The 15,850-nt window shown below is 39.3% G+C and overlaps 1 protein-coding gene across 2 annotated transcripts in view; it reads left to right on the top strand.

The window, feature by feature from the left end:
* Nucleotides 1-15,531, top strand: part of LOC141016459 (polypyrimidine tract-binding protein 2-like) — a 54,945-nt gene extending 39,414 nt beyond the window's left edge. For both annotated transcript variants that reach the window (XM_073490836.1, XM_073490835.1), the window contains 6 exons: nucleotides 6,018-6,051; nucleotides 8,669-8,761; nucleotides 9,842-9,958; nucleotides 11,420-11,519; nucleotides 11,661-11,738; nucleotides 11,987-15,531. In XM_073490836.1, coding sequence (XP_073346937.1) covers nucleotides 6,018-6,051; nucleotides 8,669-8,761; nucleotides 9,842-9,958; nucleotides 11,420-11,519; nucleotides 11,661-11,738; nucleotides 11,987-12,116 — 552 coding nt within the window. In that variant the 3' untranslated portion in view covers nucleotides 12,117-15,531. The remainder of the gene's footprint in view (nucleotides 1-6,017; nucleotides 6,052-8,668; nucleotides 8,762-9,841; nucleotides 9,959-11,419; nucleotides 11,520-11,660; nucleotides 11,739-11,986) is intronic.
* The last annotated feature ends 319 nt before the right edge of the window (nucleotides 15,532-15,850 follow it).

Genomic DNA, 15,850 nt, shown 5'->3' with positions numbered 1-15,850 from the left:
ATGAGAACACTAAAGAAAGAGTATGGCACAACTGCAAACCTACCAAGACATGGCCGTCCACCTAAACTGACAGGCCGGGCAAGGAGAGCATTGATCAGAGAAGCAGCCAAGAGGCCCAGGGTAACTCTGGAGGAGCTGCAAAGATCCACAGCTTAGGTGGGAGAATCTGTCCACAGGACAACTATTAGTCGTGCACTCCACAAATCAGGCCTTCATGGAATGGAGAGTGGCAAGAAGAAAGCCATTGTTGAAACAAAGCCATAAGAAATCCTGTTTGCAGTTTGCCACAAGCCATGTGGGGGGGACAGCAAACATGTGGAGGAAGGTGCTCTGGTCAGATGAGACCAAAATCGAAGTTTTTGGCCTAAATGCAAAACGCTATGTGTGGCGGAAAACTAACACTGCACATCACCCTGAACACACCATCCCCACCGTGAAACATGGTGGTGGCAGCAGCATGCTGTGGGGATGCTTTTCTTCAGCAGGGACAGGGAAGCTGGTCAGAGTTGATGGGAAGATGAAGATGGGTGGAGCGAAATACAGGGCAATCTTGGAAGAAAACCTGTTAGAGTCTGCAAAAGACTTGAGACATGGGCAAAGGTTCACCTTCCAGCAGAACAACGACCCTAAACATATAGCCAGAGCTACAATGGAATGGTTTAGATCAAAGCATGTGTGTTAGAATGTGTTAGAATGGTTGTGGGATGTCACCGCTTCTTTTTGCTCTCTTCATAGAGCCGCTAGCCCAATGGATCAGGCAGACAGACAATATCAAAGGAATTAATATAAATAATGACAAACACAAGGTGGCGCTGTACGCAGACGACATTTTGGTGTACCTAACAGAACCAACTAAATCTCTCCCCGAATTATTTAAATTACTAGAACAGTATGGTAAATATGCAGGATACAAGTTAAATATTCAGAAGACGCAAATTTTAAAACTTAATTACAACCCACCAATAGAACTCAAAAAGAGATTCCATATGAAATGGGACCAAGAAGCAATAAAATATCTTGGAATATCACTACCAAAAGATATAACCACAACTAAAAAAATAAACTATGACCCACTTATAAACAAATTAAAAACAGATATTGCAAGATGGAACTCAAATCCATTTATGAGTTTAACGCAAAGAATAGAAGCAATTAAAATGAACATACTTCCTAGGATTTTGTATCTGTTTCAGGCTCTCCCAGTCGAAATACAATCCCAACAATTTAATGAGTGGGACAGAATTCTCTCAAGATTCATCTGGCAAGGGAAAAAACCGAGAGTAAGATTTAAAACGTTGCAACTCCCCAAAAAAGAGGGTGGAATGGCAGTCCCACATCTAAGAAATTACTTTTACTCAACTCAGATTAAACCACTACTAAATTTATGTAATCCAGAATATAACGCAAGGTGGAAGGATATAGAAAAGACCTTAATTAAGGATTCCCCGATTCAAGCAGTGTTAGGTAATAAGGAAATAAAACTAACAATAAGTAAACTAAAAAACCCATGGCTGAAGTTCCAACTCAAAATCTGGCACACAATCAAAACAGATTATAAATTACTGGATAAATTATGGTTCATCAGATGGATTGCATATGATCCTGACTTCAAACCAAACCAATTAGATCTCAGATTCAAAACCTGGACAAGCAAAGGGATCTCAACATATTACTCACTTACAAATAAAGGAATACTAAAAGACTTCCAAACCCTAAAAAGAGAATTCTCCTTAGAACAGCAAGACTTTTACAGATTCCTGCAACTCCGTAATTATTTTGATAAATGCAATAAATCGCCTCACGTAGACCTAGAAGATGCAATATTAAAAGAATTCTTGAGGTCATACTCAAATGAATCAATTAAAGGTGCCATCTCAAGGTTGTACAAAGGGCTCTTAACAAAAAAAACAAGCACCACAGAATATATCAAAAATAAATAGGAAAAAGAGGGACAGCTCGACATAACCAAAGAAGAGTGGCTCAACTACTGCGAGATTCTGTGGAGATGCACAAGTGCACATACATGGAGGGAATTTGCGTGGAAGTGTTTGATAAGATTCTTCACAACCCCAAAGAAGAAATTTCATTACACAGGGGAAGACCCCAAATGTTGGAGAGGATGTGGAGATCAAGACGCAAATCATTGGCATGTGTTCTGGAAATGCCCAGGGTTGCAGAACTTTTGGTCAGAGGTCCATAAAACAATGGAGGAGATATTTCATATCAAGATACCCAACCGATTTGAAACCTTTATCTTAGGCAAATCAGACTTTATTATTGGGAACACTAATAGATACCTTTTCATAATTATGGTAACTGTAGCTAAGAAAAACATCACTAGACACTGGTTGCATCCCGAATCTCCCACAGTGAGTGAATGGATGGACACGATTGATGACATATATCAAATGGAAAAAATCACACACTCACTAAATTTACAGATGGAAAGATTTAATAAAATATGGTCAAAGTGGATCTCCTTTGTCGAAAAAAGACAACCTAACCGAAGGGACAGAATAGATTGATCCTTATTAAACGACAAAACATCCCTCCTAGCATAATACACCAAAAGAATATAGGCCTACCACTGCTAGTGAATCTCCCATAAGTGTTTTGCTTTTGTTTTGTTTTTTCTTCTTCTAATGTACATCCCAGTTCTTATGTTTTCTTCTGTTCTATTGAAGTTAATTATCACCCATCCCTACCCCATGTTGGAGGGGAGGGAGGGGGGGAAGGGAAAAAAAAAAAAGAAAAAATTAATATGTATGATCAAGGTTATCTTTTTATCATTATTATTATTTTTTCATTGCTGATACTGTGCCATATCTTAACTAAATACTGTATGGTCGGGGTAGTTTAAAAAAAAAAAAAAAAAAAAAGCACTACAGAGTTAATAAGACAGTATTAGACATGTGGTAGTTAAATGTCAACTATTTAGATTTTGTTCTTGGGGATTCTCCCCTATCTACATTTATTTATTTACTTATTTTTAATTTCCTCATTGTTGGTATTATGCCACACCTTAGCTAAATATTTTTTATTTCATTATTTTTAGTGGGTTAAGAAAAAAGTGGCTGTAAAGTAACTGCCAAATGTCTACTGGAGTTTTGTTTTGGTTCTCTCGGTTTAAGAAGGGGGGGGGGGGGCAAAGAACAAAAAAGGTTTTTACCTGTGCAACACAGACGTATTCATAGTGATTCTTAATATGTTGTACACACTTCTCAGTAAGGTTGTTGGTTTATGTAAAGTAGTAAAACTGCTGTACATTTCTTCAAAGAGAGATACTGTTATGAGAGGTTCTAACATTACTCAGTTGACTGATTGTCAGACTTTGTTTTGTTTTTTGTGACAAACATACACCTCCTACAACAAATGTACTGGATGTTTCAAATGTGTACTGTATCTTGCATTGAATAAAAATTGTAAATTAAAAAAAAAAAGAATGTGTTAGAATGGCCCAGTCAAAGTCCAGACCTAAATCCAATTGAGAATCTCTGGCAAGACTTGAAAATTGCTGTTCACAGATGCTCTCCATCCAGTCTGACTGAGCTTGAGCTATTTTGCAAGGAAAAATGGGCAAAAATTTCAGTCTCTAGATGTGCAAAGCTGGTAGAGACATACCTCAAAAGACTTGCAGCTGTCATTGCAGCAAAAGGTGGTTCTACAATGTATTGACTCAGGGGGGCTGAATACTTTTGCACGCCACACTTTTCTGTTTTTTATTTGTAAAAAAATGTGAAAACCATGTATCATTTTTCTTCCACTTCACAATTATGCGCCACTTTGTGTTGGTCTATCACATAAAATCCCGATAAAATACATTTACGTTCGTGGTTGTAACGTGACAAAATGTGGAAAAGTTAAAGGGGTATGAATACGTTTGCAACCCACTGTATATATATACACACACTCAAGATATTTACACATTTCAAACGTCAATTTTGAACTGATGTTTGTGTCATGAATAATTTATATCATGCAGGTTTCCTTTGTGTCGCAAAAACAGCTCCGACACAGAGACAAGGCAGAGACAAAAGACTTCTAGGGTTGGCTGTGGTGTCTGGCACCAGGACATTGGCAGTCGATCTATGAGTTGGGCCTTTATATATCGAACTTGTTCCTGCACGTCCCACAGATGCTTGTCAGGATGGGATATGGGGAATGTGGGGATCGAATCAACGCTGTGGGCTCATTCCCAAGCAGTATTTGTGTTGAGACAGGGCACATTGTCCGACTGGGCGGCCACTGCCATTGGGGAGTGTCGTTGCAAGGAGGTTGTTTACGTGGTCTACATTGGTGTTTAGGTTGGTGGTGCACGTGGGCATTCACTTGCATTCGCACCATGAATGAAAGCATCAACCAATCATGTAGTGCGAAATGGACGTCACATCACAACTCATGAGAATGGCAGACCTGTTCATTGTTTTTTTGTTATCACCCTGTATTATATGAGCTGGAAAGAGTTTCTGGGAGAGAGACATCTGGATTCCTCCAGGCCCGGCTTCATCGGCTTCAGGCCATGATTCAGTCGCTTGAGCAGATCGCAGCTGCTCTAGACAATGCTCGTGTTTCCACAGGCATGTTTCAGCAGCGTCCAAGAAGCGACTCCCCACTCAGCCTCGCAGAGAATTGTTACAGAAGCAGACCAAAGCTGCATCCCAACCCTGAGAAAATGGATGGATGGATGGATGGATGGATGGATGGACCAGATAGAACTATGATAGAATAATAAATAAACTATAATAAATACTACACAATTTCATTTTATTAATTTGATTACTGTAAAATATTCTGCCACAACTGTTTACATGAATAAATATCGAAAATTATCCTAAGAGTTTCTAGGATATTCAGTACAAATTTCAACCCAATCCAGTGAAAAATAAGCAGTTGGTGAAGCTACAAAGAATAGAAAAAATTAATACAGCTGAGAAGGACAAACTTTTTTTTATTCATGAATGAAATATTTAGAGGAGAGCTAAAGGATTTTGCAAGGTCCCATGAATTAGGTCCCAAGATGTTTTCTTATGAATTTTTCAAGTAAATCATTGACATGAACTGGGAGCCCCAGTGGTAGGAATGCATGTGTCAAATTGACTTGTGTTACATTATCAGTTTTTTAAATAGAAAATTAGGATTTCTGCCTTAAAAATATATTTTTGCATTAAACTAGTCAAATTTGCACTAGCGTTGTTTATATACATTTTCTTTACTCCTGTTTCTGTCAATCCAGTCTGTCAGACATAGACGATAGTCATTTTGGCACCTGTACCCTTCAATTACATGTGATATGGTTGGCCATCTGCTTCATGGTACTGCCCCCTATTGGTCTGACATCTGCCACTCACTCTGTCATTCACTTTTATGCTTCATGCTTATTCATTTTTCCACCCTTAAATTTATTATTCATTGCCTTCCATCCTTTCTTTTCATCACTGATAAAGGCATTCAGCAGGGTGTGTCTGTGTGTGCATGTGTGTGTTTACACAAGTGGAAAAATAGTGTGTGTCTGTATGTGTGTGTGTGTATCTGGATTGGATCCAGCAATCATTCAGACTCCGTTGATGTTCCACTGATGCTCTGTTTACTGACCTCTGCTTTGGTTTTTGTCCTCCCCTCCTCCTTTCTCCCTTCCCTGCCTCCTTTCTTCCCTCCCCTGCTCTTCCCTTCTCCCATTTATTTTCTCTCCATTTGGCCATACAACCGTTAATGTTGTACACTTTTCTTAAAACCCTTCCCCCCCTCCCATGTACATTTGCCCCAAATGTCTTTTTACCACCTTTACCTCTCTTCACTTTTCTCAATTCGGTCTAACCCAACTTTGGGTTTGCTGTTTTGACTCCCTCCCCAAACCCAACCATGCCTTCCATCTTTGCTCCACCCCACATCATCATGGAAACCACCACTTCCCCCCTTGTCCAACGCTGGGCGGTCTGATCTCTACCTTCGTCTCTCCTCTTCCTCCTCCTCTGCTCCTCCTCTTCCTGTCCTCTGCTCTGCGGTCTCTCTCTATAAAGATGGTCACGCCTCAAAGTCTCTTTACCCTCTTCGGTATGTTCAACCTCTACTATTCTATCTGTATATCTCTCTCTGTTAATCCAATTTTGTTCACTTTCTTCAGTGATTTCGTGGACACGCTATTCCTCTATGTCTTTCTGTATCTACAAGCCTCCCTCTATCATATTGTACCCTACAGAGTTAAAATCTTCTTTTGTTTCTACATTGAAAAAATAGTGAGTCTTAGAAGTCTGTTTGGTCAGCTTAACTTTTAACTGATGAGAACAAATAAACCAAAATTAAAGACAAAACCTGATCCACAGTTTGTGTATTAGGCCTTCATTCAGAATTCACTAGGATTCCTCACAGCTGTTAGCTAGGGTTAGGGTTAGGGTTAGAATTTTTTCCTTACAGTAAGAAAGGCAAAGTTAAAAAATGTTATCTTTGATGGCTTGTTTTAAGCTTCTTCCCATTAAATGATTGGTTCACATTTTTCTGTCAGTACATTGAAACAAGTTTTTGCTTGCTGTAATCATCCCTCTGATTCGTACTGGTCAATAAAATATCCCTTTCTAAAATGATTGCAGTGTAAGTGATGTGGGATGAAAATCCTCCGTTCTCATTTTGTGCAAAGATAATTCCAAAGTTTATATGAAGCTTGTGCAGTCTGAGATAGACAAATAATGGAGATGTCTTCTTTTCTTACTATCCTCCTTCACCACAGCTCAACAGGGTGGAAGAAAAAGTCTTATTTTGGAGGATATCCGCTTGTTTTGTCTAACTCAGACTGCTAGTCTCATGTAAGCCTCAAATAAATGTTTATTCGATTTTTGCACAGAGGGATTGTGAATTTTGGCCCCCATCACATTCACTGGAACCATATTATAAAATGACTAGGGCTGCACAATTTATTGTTTCAGCATCAACATTGCAGGATGTACAGTGTAAGACAATTCATTTCAAACATGTCCTGCTTCAACTTTTTTGCTGCTTGAGACAAAAGCAAAATTCTCATTGTTCTCATTTCCCATGACTAATCTACCATAGACGTCCATCTAATATTATATGATGCAGTGTCATTTAAGGGTTCTTGGACACATGGGCTCTGTATGCACAGCAAACCACCAATCACAATCATTCTTGATCAATTTATCAAACAAAGCAGGGGCTACTTAGGTTGTTGATAAAATGCACTACAAAATCACCCCAATCATTCTAGAATAATTAATGATTTCAAAATAGAACTTTTCAAGTTATCTAGTGAAAATGTATGTATTTTTTCGCATTATCAAAAACTACATTTTCACAATGCCTGTTGTTGTTTTTCTTCCCCAATATTGTGCAGCCCGATACAGAAGCTTTTTAATTGCTTTTGAACAGCTGGGATGATTATAGCAAGCAATACTTAACAATACTGTTACATGGGCACCTGACTGTTGTTTTAAGACAAACTTAAAACTGATTCACTAATGAAAATGTGGTGTGAAACCTCAGCATTTAGATTTGGCTGATTTTAAGGAAACGACAGTGGCTGAGGTTTGTAGCAAGCACCTTCTGTATCTACTTCACAATTTATTTGAAGCAGCACTAAAAATAATTAACACATCAACTTCATTTGAGCCTTGATAATCCCATCTGGTAGATCCATTATGGATACCCTCTCAAACCTCTTATTGAACCTTTAGTTTTTCATTGTCTACTTCTTTGTTTAGCATAGAGCAACATAGAAAACATGAAATTCTAGCAGGTTTCCTGTTTTTTTTAAAGACCACTGTCCAGCAGTAGTCTATGAGTGGACTGTCTAGTACAGGTTTTGGATTAATTTACTCAATTGTTTCAGTATAGAATGTCAACCTAGAAGCCTGTATGTTGGACACATAGATTATTAAAGTGTTTTTTGTTCTCACCACATTATTGGTTAAGTGGACCATGACAGTCCAGTGCACTCACTAAGACTCTTTCTAGCTCTTAAAACCTGTGCACTTCTTCCTCTTTTTTGGCCTCTTTTTGTATTAATCAAGTCACAGTTCAACGTTTTATTTTATTCTACAACTTTGCAGTTTTAAATAACCTAACTTGGCATATTAGAAGGGTCACGTTAGACTGTCAACCGGCCCAGCAATATTTACATTTTTATGCTTACACATTATCTATAGATTGTCCAAAAAAGATTATCTGCATGAAAGGCCTAAAAAGAATTTAATAACTTATTTCTGCATTCACTGTACAGGTTACAGGTTAGAGCATTTTAAAAAAGGTTTTGTAAAGTTTCTGTCAATTTAGGGTTTCTCTTTTTAATCATCAATCTTCAAGCTGGATTTCTGAATCATGAACACTCTGTTCAGTCCAAACACTCACCACAGATGCACAACAGTATTAGGTGTCTGACTTTATCAGCTGGTTGACTGTCAACATAAAACATCTCAGTTATACAGTTTCTAGTAGAAGTCAAATGGGAAGAGTCCATCTTTTCTTTTCATTTGTCTTTCTGGCACTAACTTTATTCTTCCGGTCCTTCACACCTCTTCTTCTTTTATCTTTGTTGGCTCCATCTCTCCTGCTCTGTCTATTCTGTCCTCCTCATCTTATCCTCCACTCTACTCCACCCTGCTCTCTCTGGCTCTCCTTCGTTCTGCCTCTCTCTCTCTCTGGCTGTCTTCCCTGTCTTCAGGAGTCTATGGTGATGTCCAGAGGGTGAAGATCCTCTACAACAAGAAGGACAGTGCTCTGATACAGTTGTCCGATGGCAACCAGGCTCAACTGGGTGAGTTTCTATAGTAACAATATGAGACACTGGTATTGAACCCCAGAATGAATGAATCAAGACAGGGTGACTTTATTTATTAAAATTTGGAGTTGCTGTTAAAACCTTTTCTTAGGCCCAATGGTCCAGGTATTTTTCAAATATATCTAACATTTTGAAAGGTATACGCTCGACAGTGGAGGTCAAGAAATGAATTAAAATTTTATCTAAGACTGAATGGGTAATGATGGGAATGCAGGTGCTCAGCCTAACTATATTGTGAAATAAAGATTAGAAATATGTGTATATATTCTTGTTATGTGTAGAATCCAATCAGACTAGGAATGCAACTAATAATTATTTTCATTGTTAATCTGTTCTAATCTGTTGATTGTTTGTTGTCTTGTCTAAAATGGGGGAAAACGTCAGTGTTTCCAAAAGAACAAAATGATGTCCTCACGTGTTGTTGTCCACATCCCAGAGATACTCAGTTTAATGTCATAGAGGAGGGAGGAAACCAGAAAATATACATATTTAAGAAGCTCTTACATTTTCTTTGAAAAAATTCTAAAACTGATTAATCCGTTATCAAAATAGCTGGTAAGCTTTTAATAGTTGACAACTAAATGATTAATCAGTTATTATTTGCAGCTGCAAATATTCACATAATTTTTCTTACTCTTATTTGTCTTGTTGCAGCTTTTGTTATGTTTATCATATGCCCTTTTCTTCAGAATTGCGTACCTAGTGCAGCACTTTAAATGTCTTCACTTGTCTTAGTGTGTTTAGTGTATGTTTTCTGTTTTGTATATGTGTGTTTTTATGCTGTTGAAAGAATGTCCTCATGAGGGACAATAAAGATCTGATTTGAACTGAAATGTGGAGTGGGGTTAGGGTTAGGTTAAGATTTTCAGGTTAAGGTTTACTTGTTGAAAACTACCTGTGCATTTGTTACTTTCTCCTTACATTTGTTACCATTGAACTGATTCATTGATGCGATATGAGTCATGTTATTGTACCACTGTATCAGGAAACGTGGAAACCCTGTCAGGCTTTTAATACTAATCACTTGCCCATATTGTCTATTATTCTCACCTGTAGCGATGAGCCACTTGAATGGTCAAAAGGTGTTTGGTAAAGTGATGAGAGTGACGCTGTCTAAACATCAAACTGTGGCTCTGCCCAGAGAAGGATTGGATGACCAACTACTCACTAAAGGTAAGAGGTTACCTGCATCCTGAAAGAGAATCTGTCAATGTCTTTGAAAACTGCTGATTTTGCATTAAATGGTGATGGTGACTGTTGAATTGTTAAGTCACCAATTTACAATAGCCCTTTTCACACAGAGACGTCGCATTATCACCGCAGCGGTGGTTCGCCAATTATCCGCCGTTGGTTGTTCACACAGATCCGAGCAGCTCCAGCGTAAAAGACGAACCAGAGTGTAATTCACACAGAAAGCCGCGCCGCGGCTCCAAAGGAGGCGTGACGGTACACGTCATGATGATGACGTGTGTGTTTTTTTCAAGGTGTTTCCCCCGTTGTCCACCCGTTAATCTAAACGTGTACCCGCTGACTGTTTATAATCATATGGATGCTGTTATAATGTGTTGTGATTGAGATCCTGACCCACCAAACATCCTGGAAAATGACAAAGTTACGTTTTTCTCTAAATTACATAATTACATAATTGCCATCAGTCAACAGGAGGCTGTCTGACTCTTTCACTCGTGGGGAGGGAGGCTGTTTTCTGGGGGAAAGTTCACTGAAGTCTCGGTTGGGAGGGCTGACCGTCGCAGTCAAACAGTTGGTGAGTTAAAGTTTTTGGCCGGGGACAGACGCTGTTTTTCGGGCAGAAATGTGACGAAGAGTCGGTCGGACAGACAGGATATGACAGACACTTCTCCACGAATAACTGCGGTATTTTTTTCCTCTTATAAGTTGACATGACCACTTACTACGTTACTGTTGCTTGGTCCTGTAACGTTGCTTTGTGGGACATTTCTCTTTATTTTGTTGAGTGAAGGATCTGTTTAGTTATCAGACTGTGAACACCATCAGATCAACACACCCCCGCTCTGCGCCGTTGGCTTATCCATTCACACTGGTTCGGTTCGCCAATACTGCGCCTCTGATACTACCTCCGGAGGCGCATCAGAGGTGCAGCGAAATTTCACCTCTCGCCGCATCTGAGACTTTCACACAGAGGCGGGTGCGGAGAATTGGCGCAGGATCCCCCCATGCAAACGGCAGTGTGAATGGGGCTAATGACAACAGCCAGATCAGACATTCATAGGTCCAGGACAAGTCTTAAATTAAATATAGTCACATAAAAGGATTAATTCTAATGTATTCCACTAAAACTGTCTTCAAAAATGTGTTCCACAAAACTATTCTAATATCAAGTCTTCAAAAATACATACAGGCATCCTCAACCTCAGTCACAGCATAAAACTTAAATGCTAAGAAAGCATTTGACCAAGTAAGCTGGAGGTTTCAAAATATCAAATTAATAAAAAAAAAAAAAAAAAAAACATTGTTCAGTAACCATCACTAACAAACAGAGATTCCTCATTTCAGGTTGACAGGGGTACAAAGCAAGGAGGCCTTTTTGCCACCACCATTGTTTATCATATGCACCTAAAGTTATGGTCATTATCCAAATGTTTTGTTTTTCAGATTTTTCCGGCTCACCCCTCCATCGCTTTAAGAAGCCAGGATCCAAAAACTTCCAGAACATCTTCCCTCCGTCTGCAACACTTCACCTCTCCAATATCCGGTAGAACGATCACTACACAAATTAATCCAGTCAAGTTCTGTGTTTAATGACAGTTTAATAAGTGTAGCAATCTCTGTGGCTTCATGCTTCTTTAATTCAAGTCAGTAAAAGTTTGTCTTTTACATGTCTTTGCATGTCCAGGGATGGAGTTGGAGAGGATGATCTACGTCTTCTGTTCTCTAACAGTGGAGGAACTGTTAAGGCTTTCAAGTTCTTCCAGTAAGAAGCAATTTAATGAAATTGTCTATGACACTCTGAATGCTTTGATTGTTTTATATCGTGTTACAAGGCACCAAAAAAATATCCACAAAAATCCTTTTTTTATATAGAGTCACATACACACTTTTAAGAATGAGAGATGATCTAACAAACCACACTCTGGTCTGACTAACCCAGGAACAGAGCTAGCCAGAAATATGCACTTTTCTAGTTACTTTCCATAACACTCTCTGTTCCTTCCTCGCCAGGGACCGTAAGATGTCTTTGATCCAGATGTCATCAGTAGAAGAAGCTATCCAGGCTCTGATGGATCTCCACAACTATGACATGGGAGGGAATCACCATCTGAAAGTTTCCTTTTCAAAGTCTACCATCTAACCCTTACACTTGCCTCTTAAACCTTAAAATCTATGACGAGCGAGGAAGTCAGTACCTTTTGTCTTCTTTTGGAAGATCTTCTGTAAACCTCTCATGTGCTATACCCAAACCATGAATTATCAGAATCAGAATCAGAATCAGCTTTATTGGCCAAGTATGTGAAACACAAACAAGGAATTTGACTTGGTTTTCTTCGCACACGATGTACATAGACTTAAACATGAACATAAACAAACATAACAACATTCAACTATTCAACAATTAAGTAGTTTAATATTTGTATCATTGAAGTGAAATATGCTTCAACGTCCAAAGCTTAAAATTCAAAGTGTACCACTAGAAATAGTTTACAATCAAAGTACTGAGAAAATCTCAATTTCTCCCAGTATATTTTGTTGACCAGTAGAAGCAGTACATACGTTAGTCTCACCCTTAAAGGAAGTTTCCAAAGTTTGAAAGTTCCTGCTTTGATCTACATTACATCTTAAACTTCTCTTGCGGTTTAACTTCTCAACTTGCTGCAGTGATTCAGAAGTGTACATTACTGGGTAGATAAGATGGTGATGGTCACTGTTAGGTATGGTGGTGCAACAGAACAAACCTCTGACCACACACAACCACAGCCATCAGTGCAGTCATTCAGGGGGTGACACTTAGAGGACCATGAAACTCTTTTCGCCTACTGTTACTCTTTAAGACAGTGGAGAGTTTTTCGTTCTCTATGTAATCTCTATCATTGCTGAGTGGAAATAGATCTCAGTAAAAAGTTGTTATTTCACCAGGATGGTCGTGGTTTAGTGGGATGTAGCCGTGCACACTTAGGCGTACTCAGAGACCGTCTCAGCCCATGTTATGAGTGCATGTTGTTTTCCTATAATTTGTGTATTTGACCTCACATCTATGTGCATGGAAAGTAATAGTCTACCTTGGGTAGTTATATTTAAGTTTTCTGCTGGAAAGCTTAGATGAATTCAGGTGATATTGAAGAAAGATAGACAAATGCCATTTTTCCATTACATCTGCATCTTGCTCTATTAGGTTGACTCAGAGCAGCAGCCCTGCTTGAAGGTGTGTCAAAGGGAGCACTCACACTCGGCCCAGTTGCTTCGTATCGTGCCAAAGCACGATTGTCCCTCCTCCCAAGTCTCCCTCTGGTCTGCACTCACACTGCTCCGGCGTTTGTGGCTTATTTTGTGTTGTTTTGGTCACAGACAGCCTCCCACATTCCTGGATTTCTTGATTATGCAAGGTAGCGTAAGATGCATGATTATACTTCTTGTCCACGTTGCGCACCCGTGCTGGTGCTCGTGCATGAGCAACCATACCGTGCCAAAGCACACCTCTTCCAACCATGCCAGGGCCAAGGAAGTGCTCACACTATTCAAACAAACTGGACTTTTTGGGGGTCAAACGGGCTTGGACACGGTACAGATCGCCTAATGTGAGTGTGCCCTTAAAGCAATGTCACTGATCTCGTCCTGATCCCTGCAGTGCTATCGAAGAACCACCACAAACAATGTAGCTCCACTGATTCAGTTACAAACACGTTTCATTGACTATGCCGTCTTCAAAATAAAAAAAATATAAAAAATATTATGAAGCAGCGTTACAGGAAACATTGTGTTTTCACCAGCAGTAAGTAAACAGTGAACATGACTCCTGAGAGTCAGCTGAGAGTGAACACGACAAAACAGTAAAACACAGCAGATGTTTGAAAGAACAAAGGACGAGAGAAAAGTTTGAAAAAAGAAAGTTTGTAGTTACGAGACGCCGTGTGCAGCTGATGAGAAGGCATATCAGGCACACAACACCCTGTGTGACACAGGACATGAGGTGCCCCCGGGTGAAATGCTGTGCTTTTAGGGAGACTAAAGTGCAAGTAGCTGTTTTTTATATTGGCCTATCAAGTGATTGCCTGGTGTGGTGGATTTTCTCTCGAGGTTTGAGTTCCTGTATTGTATGATCTGTTATTTTTCTGTACTGTGTTGCTGCTACAGTCATGTGACTCCTCTTTCCTTTTAGGTAGGCAGCCTAAGTTGCTGTCATTTGAGGATGTTTTTAAAACTGTGCCGTCTCTGACACACACATTCTTAGTGTGCTGGTTCACTTCTTCAAATCTCATTCTGATCGCTTGTGCACTTTGGTGCGTTCAAAAATCAAACAGACTCTTCTACATTTCTGCCAGACTACAAGAATAAAGGAGTTAACTTGGCTGTCATTAAAGGTTAATGTGTGATTCGTGCTGTTTTGCATTACCAGCACCCAAAGTTACTTTGTAGGCATTTTAGCACCCGATATCAAACCTACAACAGATCTGCTGCACTACACAGAATCACTTTACATGTAGGTTAAACACCAGACGTTTTATTACCTACAGTCCTCAAAAGAAATAGAATAAACTACTTTTTGTGCAGTGTAGTGCAGTTTCTAAATTTCAAGGCAGCTTTTCTTAACTGGCACACCTTTTTGCTGTTCCCATAGATGTACAATCACTTTGAAGCTGTTTATACATGATTTGATTAAAAACACAAAGTTCTTTGTGGGGGTATTCAAATGCATTCTGGGAAATGGTAACAGGAATCTGAAGCTAATAGTGTTTGTTGGGGACAACTGAATACCCCTTATAATTCATTGACAAAATAACTTGGAATGTACTGACATTAACACATTGCTGATGTATAATAATATTAAGGATCTGAAGGTGGAGCTCTCCTTCAGAATAGAGCCACCTGTTATGTTCCTGCTCAGATCCCATCTCAGTGTTTTATAAAGCATTGCTGTGAGTGGGTGCACACACATACAAGCTCTCTGTTTAAACAAGGTTTCAACATGTGATTCTGGTCTTGGTCTCTGATCTTAGGAGACCTGTTGGGACCAAAGTACATGTGCCTTTACTCAGTGGTTTTGGTTATTTTACTGGTGATGTTTGTTGATATTGTATTGTAAACATGTAGAAACAGATTCCTTTGTTAATTATTTTTTAGTAGAAGTGAACCTTGTCCTACCATCCTCCTGTTTGTCTTAACAGTGTGAGTTTATGTATCAAGCAGATATGCACAGAAAACTGGATCACTGTTTCAACAGAGGTTTTTATTTTCCACTCATCTCTGGTTCTGTGGTATGGCTGCAGTATATGTTCTTGTAGGAGACTGTTGTAAATTTTGTACTTGAGTTTATTTTCTTTTGTGGTAATATTTCAGTTTGGCCCAAATTAAGTGTGTCTTTTCTACCAACGAGCCCAAGTTGAAGAGTGTGTGTGTGTGTGTGTGTGTGTGTGTGTGTGTGTGTGTGTGTGTGTGTGTGTGTGTGTGTGTGTGTGTGTGTGTGTGTGTGTGTGTGCGCGCGCTGGGACTAGGTCCATGTCTCCACTCCCATCTGTATCTTGCCTATCAATAAACTTCTCTCACTCTGTTCACGTCTGTCTCTGTTTTCTGTCTCTCTTCTCTCAGTTCTCTCAAAGTGAAGCCTTTTCTTCTGTCAGCTCTTCTGTTCTGTCTACAGTTGTGCCGACACATGAAAGCAGACAACAGGTTCATACCACGAGGACGAGATCACAACCCCAACTCTCAGCTGATCTTCTCTGCTCCTGTCTTTGCAAACAGGTGTATAACTGTTCAACCTGCAGTGTACACCTGTATGGAATCTTAAAGGGGTTGTATGGATTACTTGAACTGATCAGTTTGTCAGTAAATACCTTTAGCATATTTTATTTTTATGACTTTATTTATATTTCA

This window comes from Pagrus major, chromosome 21, assembly GCF_040436345.1.
Source record: "Pagrus major chromosome 21, Pma_NU_1.0".
NCBI classification, from domain to species: domain Eukaryota; kingdom Metazoa; phylum Chordata; class Actinopteri; order Spariformes; family Sparidae; genus Pagrus; species Pagrus major.
Note: the sequence above shows the minus strand (reverse complement) of the source record. Positions and strands in the feature narration are given on the sequence as shown.